Source organism: Cryptomeria japonica, chromosome 9 (genome assembly GCF_030272615.1).
Source record: "Cryptomeria japonica chromosome 9, Sugi_1.0, whole genome shotgun sequence".
NCBI classification, from domain to species: domain Eukaryota; kingdom Viridiplantae; phylum Streptophyta; class Pinopsida; order Cupressales; family Cupressaceae; genus Cryptomeria; species Cryptomeria japonica.
The window spans coordinates 213,455,098-213,465,318 of NC_081413.1; the positions used below are offsets into that span (position 1 = coordinate 213,455,098).

Here is a 10,221-nt window from a genome sequence, read left to right on the forward strand (position 1 = left end):
TTTGGTTTCGCACTTATATTCCCGATCTTTGGGTAGGCCCCAATATAGGCGAATAATTTTGTGTTGGCCTGATCCTGTTCATTACTCATATGACTGAGAGCCTTAGATTACTCACTCTTATAAGAAAACTGAAACGGAAATATCGCAATCGTTCGTGTTAGGCGCTGGCATGGCTCACAGTTAAAGATTCACGTGTTATGGGCTTCTAGAAGGTCATGACAGGCCGTAAATCCAACATTGAAATCAGTAGAAGTCGCAAAAAGTTTATTATATATGGAAAGGATGATACCCACATTCATAATTTGACTGGGTAGTGTGAACTCGGTGCGTTGTTGTATAGGTACTCTGCTTTGGGTCAATTAGTTTGAGTGAACGAAACATTTTGTTTTTTGTGGAACCCAAATTCTTGACATTTGTAGTACGTTCTCAGCAAATTCGTTGAAAACGATTTAAGCTTGGTGGACATTACATGTAGGGTGTGTGAATGATGAGTCTTTGGGATTGGTTGTATAGGATGTACTAGTGTGCCATGCTCATGAAAGGTGGGCAGGAAATTTGGTTGTACAAACAAGTTTTTCCAAGTAGCCCGAGTTGGTGTTTTTTCCACTAGTAGTTTTGATGAATTAGGAATTGGAAGAAGATTGGCAGTGGAAGTGGGTGATGATATAGTTGGTTTGATTTTGTGTAGTTAATGGCTGGCTCAGATCCATCGTGAATTTGGTTCTGAACTGGTCATGATAGTTTTGTAGGCGGTGGTAATCCCACATCCATATAGCTTATTTGGTGAAGTTTTGTTTTGGAAATAGTGAGATAGGATTGAATATTGATACAGGTGTGAAGAAATGGCAAGGACAATGGGGGTTGGCGATCCATGGGCAGGAGACAAGAGGTCTTCTAGCAGAGCGTGGAGATCTGCTAGCACTGGATTGTGGACTGGTGATGATGTTTTTAGCAGGAGCTCCACTTTGAGGAGAGAGCAGGATGATGAAGAGGCCCTCAAATGGGCTGCCCTTGAGAAGTTACCTACTTATGATAGACTGAGGAAGGCTATTCTCAAGCAGGTCATGGACAATGGGAATGTTGTTCATGAAGAGGTAGATGTCACAAGGCTGGGGATTAATGATAGGCATCAGTTGATTGAGAAGATTTTACGAGTAACGGAAGAAGATAATGAACGCTTCTTACTGAAGCTTCGCGACAGAATTGACAGGTGCATGCCTGCTTCCCCCTGCAATTTTCCTTTTGTGATTGGAATTGGTTTTGGGCTATTCAGGTAGCAGAGATCATTTTGTTTCTGTGTTTGGGATTGGTTTCAAGCCATTCCGGAAACGGAGTTCATTTTGTTTTTGGAATTGGGATTGGGCTACTTAAAGGGACGGAGGTGTTTTTTTCGTCTGCGGCATTTGGAATCGGTTTTGGGTTACTCAGGGAATGGAGTTCATTTTGTTTTTATGTTTGGAATTGATTTTGAGCCATCCAAGGAATGAAGTTGATTTTGTTTTCATGCTTGTAATATATTGTGGGCTTGTGAAGGAATGGAGTTGATTTTGTTTTCATTCTTGGAATAGATTTTGGGCTTGTGAGGGAATGGATATCAGTGCAAATTATGTTTGAAATTGGTCTTAGCGTCTCATAGATGGGGTATTTTAAAATTTTTTTATAAAAGATCTTGGTTTCTTCTGGGAAGGGGCCTGTTTTGGGTATCATTTTTCTTTTTGTTTTGGAATTGGTTTTGGGCTTTTGTAGGAATGGACATCATTTTATTTTTTCTGTTTGGAATTGATTTGGCCTTTATAAGGAACAGAGCATCGTGGGACGCAAGCATGGTAACGTTTTCTAGAAAATAATCTAAACACAAAAAGATTACTCTTTCAGAGTTATAAATTGGGTGCTTTGGTTGGATTACAGGGTGGGCATTGATCTGCCTAAGATCGAAGTGCGATTTGAGCATTTGACAGTGGATGCAGATGTATATGTGGGAGGTAGGGCACTTCCGACATTGCTCAACTTTACTATCAACACTTTGGAGGTAAGAATTACTTGCTTGGAGTCCTGAATAATTAGAGAAAACAGAGGACTTTCATAATCTGTAATTGGTATTTATTTTTCCTGTAATATTGCCTTTGACAGGGTATGCTCAGCAACCTTCACCTTGCCCCAACAAAGAAACAAGTCTTGAACATACTTCATGATGTCAGTGGTGTAATCAAACCTTCTAGGTGAGTGATGAAGGTCTAGGTGCCTGATAATGTTGAATTGTAAACCTAAAAGTCTTTGAGAATATTGTACAATTGACTGTATGTATGAGAGTCTTACGGTTCACCATACTTCCTCCAGAATGACTCTGCTTCTTGGGCCTCCGAGCTCTGGAAAGACGACTTTGCTGTTGGCTCTTGCTGGGAAGCTCGATCCTGATCTCAAAGTGAGAAATAAGCTATAAATTATTGATTATGTCAAACATATTTTCCAAACTTCAGAATCAGTAGCTCTAAAGAAATAGGTCTTATGTCAAAATTGCAGGTCTCTGGTAGAGTGACCTACAATGGTCATGAATTAGCCGAGTTTGTACCTCAAAGAACATCAGCTTATATTAGTCAGCATGATATTCACAATGGAGAGATGACTGTTAGAGAGACTTTGGATTTTTCTGGCCGTTGCCAAGGAGTTGGTACCAGATACGGTATGGACAAATTTTTGGTTCTGTTCCCCACAAGATCTTATTTTCTCAGAATTTTTTGTTTCATTCCTTTGACAAAGTTAGTGGAGGAAACTTTATTTATTTACTTGAAATTGTAGGTTTTCATATAGTGCATCCTCTATGATCATTGGCTTTCTCAACATTTCGTATGATAACATGTTTATTATAAGTATTTTTGAAATAAATTCATTGTGAAGTATGGTTTCTAAACTTTTTGGAAAGAAATTTTTTAAAGCATGCCTGCCAAATTAAAAAACCAAAGATCAAGATCTTTTAACATCGAAGGTTCCGTTGTCTCCATTATTTCAGATATGCTTACTGAGCTCTCAAGGAGGGAAAAGGAAGCAGGAATTAAGCCAGACCATGATATTGATGTTTTCATGAAGGTTAGCTTTATTGAATAAAGCTGGAGCTGTTAAGAAGAAACAACGGATGATGAAGTTGTAATTCTGACTTGTTTTGTGGTGATTCATGTGCAGGCTACAGCCATGGAAGGTCAAGAAACAAATCTGGTCACAGATTACGTCCTTAAGGTTGGTTCATTTTGCTAAAAAAAAGGCTATGCATTTCTTGCTCTTGACTGCAAATTCTAATTGAATCTGAGCTAACCTGAAATGTTCATCTATTGAGTTGTGATATACTGACAAATTACCTTAAAAAACTTCCGATACAGATTCTCGGCTTAGACATCTGTGCAGATATTCTAGTCGGTGATGAAATGCGAAGAGGAATTTCAGGAGGTCAGAAGAAACGAGTCACAACTGGTATGTCTTTCAAGTCATAAACACAAAGCTAATTCAAGAAAATTTAATCAGTAGATTTCCCTGCTTACTTTAGTGCCTCTCCATTGCAGGGGAGATGTTGGTTGGACCTGCCAAAGCTCTGTTCATGGATGAAATATCCACTGGATTGGACAGCTCAACAACTTACCAAATTGTGAAGTGTCTACGCCAATCTGTTCATGTGATGGATGGAACTATGGTCATTTCTCTGCTACAACCTGCCCCAGAGACATATGAACTGTTTGATGATATAATTCTTCTCTCAGAAGGACAAATTGTTTATCAAGGACCGCGGGAAAGTGTTCTTGAGTTTTTTGAGTTCATGGGCTTCAAGTGTCCTTCAAGAAAGGGTGTTGCAGACTTTCTGCAAGAGGTATTGTTTTTAGTTCCCTAGAACTTAACTTCCTATTTATTATATGTTGAAAAAGTTCTCAATCCCGAACTCGCCAACCTCATTATGACTTTCCAGGTGACATCGAGGAAAGATCAGGCACAATATTGGACAAACAGAAATCAGCCATATCGCTATGTTCCAGTCAACGAATTTGCAGAATCTTACAATTCTTTTCATGTAGGCCAACAACTTGCAGATGAGTTAGCAGTTCCATTTGATAAGACGCGAAGTCATCCAGCAGCTTTGGTCACCGAAAAGTATGGGCTCACTAACAAGGAGCTATTCAAAGCATGCTTCTCTAGGGAATGGCTACTGATGAAACGAAACAGCTTTGTTTATGTGTTCAAGACTACCCAAATATCAATCATGGCATTCATCACCATGACGGTATTCTTGCGGACAGAGATGCATCACAAAACAATTGCAGATGGAAACTTGTACCTTGGTGCCCTTTTCTTTGGTCTTGTTAATGTGATGTTCAATGGAATGGCTGAGATGGCTATGACAATTGTCAGGCTTCCAGTGTTCTACAAGCAAAGAGACTTGCTATTCTACCCTGCATGGGCATTTTCCTTGCCTATTTGGGTTCTGAGAATACCATTGTCTTTCCTTGAATCTGGAATATGGATAGTATTGACATATTATGTGGTAGGTTTCGCTCCATCAGCAAGCAGGTAAGATGCAATTTATGCTTTTGCAGCTTGCTGTTTATTGCCCTGTTCATTCATATTGTGTGCTTTGTAGTCAACTTTAACAGTCACATTTATGATCCTTTTGAGGTTTGCCATAGGTTTTTCCGACAGTTCCTGGCTCTTTTCTGGGCACATCAGATGTCCTTGTCACTTTTCCGTTTCATTTCATCAGTGGGGCGGACAATGGTTATTTCAAATACATTTGGATCTTTTGCACTGCTGGTGGTTTTTGTCTTGGGAGGATTCGTCATTTCAAAAGGTACATTATTCACCTAAAATCATCTCCCCTTGATCATAAAAGGAGCTGTGGATAACAATCATGTTATGCATGGTTTGGATTTTGTAGATTCTGTCCCTAACTGGTGGATATGGGGATACTGGACTTCTCCTATGATGTACGGTCAGAATGCAATAGCCATCAATGAGTATCTCGATGATCGATGGAATAGGGTAAAACTTCAAATAAAAGACAATTTTCCCAACAACTTATTTTATGACTTTCATTTCTCAATGCTGATGCATGATTGATGTCTATTATGCAGCCCAACACTGATAGCACAATAGATGAACCCACCATTGGTAAAGCAGTTCTAAAGAGCAGAGGCATGTTTACCCAAGGTTCTTTTTACTGGATCGCCATTGCAGCTCTAGTCGCCTTTTCAGTGTTGTTCAACATTCTCTTCACATTGGCTTTGGAGTACCTAAATCGTATGTCACTTCTCTGCAATTTAAACTTGGGGGAAGGATTCTTCATTCAGGAATGATCTACAAAATTTTCTTTTCAAATTTTAATCTTAAATTCTATTCATGAATTTGCAGCTATTGGAAAACCTCAAGCCACCATTTCTGAGGAGGCTCTTGAAGAGAAACATGCCAATCGTACAGGTGAAGAGTTATCATCTAGAGGAAGGACAAAATCCAAAACTTCAGGCTTATCATCTCATTCATTGGGTGCATCAGCCGAAGGTACTCACTTGAAAAGCACCCTGATCGGACATTCCTCATTATGAAGTAAATTGAGGCTTGCTTACTGCATTCATTTCAGGTATTGACATGGCAGTGAGGCGGTCTAGCATCTCCTCAGGTGGACACTCTGACCGAATCGAAGCTAACATCGATGCCAGTGGTGTGGCTCCTAAGAGAGGGATGGTATTACCATTTCAACCTCTATCACTTGCATTTGATCACGTCAACTACTATGTTGACATGCCTGCGGTGAGTTTATGCTAGTTAAAATGGGGCTGATAAAATCTGTTCATTCCAACATGTAATGTGATCCATTAAGCCCTGCCCTGAGTGTGTCTTGGCTGGTTACAGGAAATGAAGAACCAAGGTATTCCAGAAGACAGGCTTCAATTGTTACGGAATGTCAGTGGTGCTTTTCGACCTGGTGTCCTCACAGCTCTAGTTGGTGTCAGTGGTGCTGGCAAAACGACCTTAATGGATGTTCTTGCAGGAAGAAAGACTGGAGGCTACATTGAAGGAACCATCACTATATCTGGATATCCCAAACGACAAGAAACCTTTGCTCGCGTTGCAGGTTATTGTGAGCAGAATGATATCCATTCCCCTTTTGTGACAGTTCATGAATCTCTTATCTATTCAGCATGGCTTCGTCTACCTGGAGAAGTTGATGCAGAAACATGGAATGTATGTTGCTTTCTTTTGATTAAAGGGAATTGATGCTAATTTGGAATTTGCAGAAAACTCATTCTAACACAAAATAATTTACAAAATTGTCTCTGCAGATGTTTGTAGAGGAAGTAATGGAACTTGTTGAGCTGTCACCTCTAAGACATGCTCTTGTTGGTCTCCCTGGAGTGGATGGCCTCTCAACAGAGCAGCGTAAAAGGCTTACTATAGCTGTTGAACTGGTTGCAAACCCCTCCATTATTTTCATGGATGAGCCAACATCAGGGCTCGATGCTCGAGCTGCAGCTATTGTCATGAGGACTGTTCGCAACACTGTTGACACAGGGCGTACTGTTGTCTGCACTATTCACCAACCTAGCATTGACATTTTTGAAGCGTTTGATGAGGTACATATGAATATGAACTTGCTGTTTTATGTACAGACAAAAAGAGATTTTGATCTTGTTTTTGCAACTTAAAAAACTTAAATTCATTATGTTGCAGCTTCTGCTGATGAAAAGGGGAGGACAAGTCATATATGCAGGGTCACTTGGGCGTCAGTCTCACAAGCTGGTTGAATATTTTGAAGTGAGGAAATCTATACCTTATTGGATTCTTCTTTAGTTTTATTTGTCTCCTAGTGGTCGTGATTTAATTTGAAATCATTTTTTGGTGTAGGCAATTCCAGGAGTGTCCAAGATTACTGAGGGTTACAATCCGGCAACTTGGATGCTTGAAGTTAGCTCTCCTAGTGCAGAAGTGCAACTTGGCATAGACTTTGCAGAAGTCTATGCAGGATCCTCTCTTTACCAGTAAGCCTACTCTCTAGAACCACTCAAACTTTACATCCATGAATGTTTTATTGCTTCCATCTATTGTTTCTCTATAGCACTCAGTTGTGACATCTTGTTTCAGGCGGAACCAGGCACTTATCAAAGAGCTGAACACGCCTGCGCCTGGCTCTATGGACCTCCACTTTTCCACCCAATATTCTCAGACCTTCTTTGTTCAATGCATAGCTTGCCTTTGGAAGCAACATTGGTCTTACTGGAGGAACCCACCATATAATGTTGTCCGCATTTTTTTCACTATTGTCTCAGCCCTTATGTTTGGAAGTATATTCTGGAAACTTGGAAGGAAAACGTAAGATCTGGGAGCATCAGTTGGCTTCATGTACTGGAATACTTAAGCTATTGTACTGCTGTTATCTGTGGGGTAATCTGATAAGATTGTGTGATTCTTTGTTTCACAGACAGAAACAACAAGATGTGAACAATATCCTTGGAGCCCTATATGCTGCAACAATTTTCCTTGGAGTTAGCAATTCTTCATCTGTTCAACCCATTGTTGCTGTAGAGCGAACCGTGTTCTATCGTGAAAAGGCAGCTGGCATGTACTCAGCTATTCCTTATGCAATAGCCCAGGTGAAAAAATTTCTTTATTCATAGCAGCCATGTTTCTCAATAAAAGAAATACTCAAAACCTTGAGTTTAACCAAACAAAAATTAGTTAGAAGAACCAGAAAATGAGTAGATCTATTTAATAAGTAAATGACCTAAAGCATATAGCAAATAAATAACTTCATAAATAATTTATCCAAATAGGGCAATATGAGTGAAAATTGAATTAGATTAAGGTCGGAAACAGAGCAGGCCAATGTTGACGCAGTTAAAATCTTACAAAAAAGGCCAACAAAGGCAAATAATAGAAACCATTGTTCTCTTTTTCCAATTTGGAGGATCTTTATATTCTAGTTCATACCCATGAAGCATTCTGGATGTGAATCTGATATAGTATCTGACATCACTTGCTTTTGACTATTTTGCAGGTTGCCATCGAGATCCCATATGTGATGGCCCAAACAGTCCTGTACTGTTTAATTGTTTATTCCATGGTTGACTTCTTCTGGACAGCAGCTAAATTTTTCTGGTTTATGTTTTTCATGTTCATGTGCCTACTATATTTCACTTTATATGGGATGATGACTGTAGCCCTAACTCCCGGTGCCCAGTTTGCTTCCATTGTTTCCTCATTCTTCTATGGATTCTGGAATATCTTCTCTGGATTTCTCATTAGTCGACCAGTAAGATTTCTGACTCTTTGAGGAAATTTCATTTAGCTTTCATAATTTTATTGTATTTCATTTTCGTTTTCTGAATTGGCATTTTCAATTATTCTGCAGCAAATACCTGTGTGGTGGAGGTGGTACTACTGGGCAAATCCTATTGCATGGACACTATATGGTCTCATTGTTTCCCAACTTGGAGATCTGACCACTCCTGTAATTGTCCCTGGTGACTCTGTTCAAAAGAGTTTGAAACAATATCTGGACGATTCTTTTGGATTTAAGCATGATTTCTTGGGTGTGGTGGCAACGGTCCATATAGGGATAGTTGTCATGTTTATAGCAGTATTTGCCTTTGGTATCAAGTATCTTAATTTCCAGAGGCGCTGAGACATTGCCATCAGGGATGCCCAATCCCAAAGCGAGAGTTCACTTTTGAATTTACCTGTAAAAATAAAAATTCTATTTATATTTGTCTGGCAATCATAGCAGAGCTCAACAAAGCTCACTTTCGAATAGGAATAAAACAATTATGTTTTTGGGTGTACACTAATTGACACGTGTCATCTTGGGTTTGATGTTCTTTATTTTTGATCTGCCATTGAATCCCAACCAGTCATCCCATCCCTGAGTAGGCTTGGCCTACCAAGTCCTTCATATTCAGCACTAACATCCATTACAGGTACTTGTATAAAAATATGGATATTCTTCTCTTGAAGTTATATATTTAATGTGAATATTTATTCTGAAAGTTACAAATTAACTAAAAGCAATGCCTAATCTTGTTGGAAGAAGAAAATAGCTACCTATTTTTTGGGGGTCCAACCTCTACCTCTGTAAACACTTTAACAACAAATTAAAATTTTGCTATCATACAGTAACCATCTTTCTTTCTTGTGACCTGAGTTGAAAGGTGAAAAGAATCTGGGCTATACTAGGTAGCTCTCACAAAGAAGAATATAGATCTTTTCTTAAACTAGGTAGCTCTAACAAAGAAGAATGTAGATCTTTTTTTAACTAGCATAGTGGAAACCAAGGTAGTAACATGCCTATTATGCAGTTCATAAGGTGGACCATTAATCTGGAAAAAAGATTGGTCAATTGGAAAAATATAATAAGTATGTTTAAAATTACCATAAAATTATATTAATTAATATTAATTTGAAAAAATGCAAAGACAACTGGACACTTGGGCCCCAACTTTACTAATTCAAAAAGTATAAATACTATATTTTTATGAGTCTGCTGATTCTAAATAGCTTTTACTTCTAAATTTTTTTAACATCATAAGCCACTTTAATATTTTTTTAAAATCTAAAAGTGCATTTATCATGTTGAAACATTCAAAAGAAACAAGCCGAACTGTTGCTGTCAAACAACAACCATATTTTATTTTCCTTCCATGTCCTTCTGGTGCAAGGTGAAAAGCACAAAACTCTGACTCCAACTGTCATGGAGAAGAAAACAGATCCATTTCGAAGCAACTGTCAGCTCTTTTCATCAAAACTTTAAAGAAACAAACTCAACTGTTGCTGTCAACCAACAACCATATTTTATTTTACTTCCATGTCCTTGTGGTGCAAGGTGTAAAGTAGAAAAATCTGACTCACACTGTCATAAAGAAGAAAACAAATCCATTTCCAAGCAATTGTCAGCTTTTTTTAACAAAACTTTATGGTAAATATTGAAAATATGAAAAGAAAATGCTTTGAGAATCAACTGTTAGATTTTTCATCAAAACTTTCTGATAATTAAGTTGAAAATCAAAAAGAACAAACTAAACTGTTGCTGTCAACCAACAACCATATTTTCTTTTCTTTCAATATCCTCCTGGGGCGAGGTGTTAGTAGAAAAAACTAGCTCAGACTGTCATGAAGAACAAAACAAATCGATTTTCAAGCCACTAAATGATAAGAGTGGAGTGCTATAAACATTCTGGTATTTAGAAGCATCTGTCA

The 10,221-nt window shown here is 38.5% G+C and overlaps 1 protein-coding gene across 1 annotated transcript; it reads left to right on the forward strand.

Annotated features, from left to right (window-relative positions):
• The first annotated feature begins 301 nt into the window (after window positions 1–301).
• LOC131044600 (pleiotropic drug resistance protein 2) lies at window positions 302–8,850 on the forward strand. The gene is made up of 23 exons (XM_057977957.2): window positions 302–1,210; window positions 1,909–2,029; window positions 2,131–2,219; window positions 2,338–2,422; window positions 2,521–2,680; window positions 3,008–3,084; window positions 3,178–3,231; window positions 3,372–3,462; window positions 3,552–3,853; window positions 3,950–4,548; window positions 4,665–4,825; window positions 4,913–5,016; window positions 5,109–5,274; window positions 5,386–5,532; window positions 5,612–5,781; window positions 5,884–6,216; window positions 6,315–6,605; window positions 6,703–6,786; window positions 6,877–7,010; window positions 7,114–7,341; window positions 7,451–7,622; window positions 8,027–8,281; window positions 8,381–8,850. The coding sequence occupies exons 1-23, from the start codon at window positions 843–845 to the stop codon at window positions 8,651–8,653; spliced, it is 4,464 nt and encodes a 1,487-aa protein (XP_057833940.1). The 5' UTR covers window positions 302–842; the 3' UTR covers window positions 8,654–8,850.
• The last annotated feature ends 1,371 nt before the right edge of the window (window positions 8,851–10,221 follow it).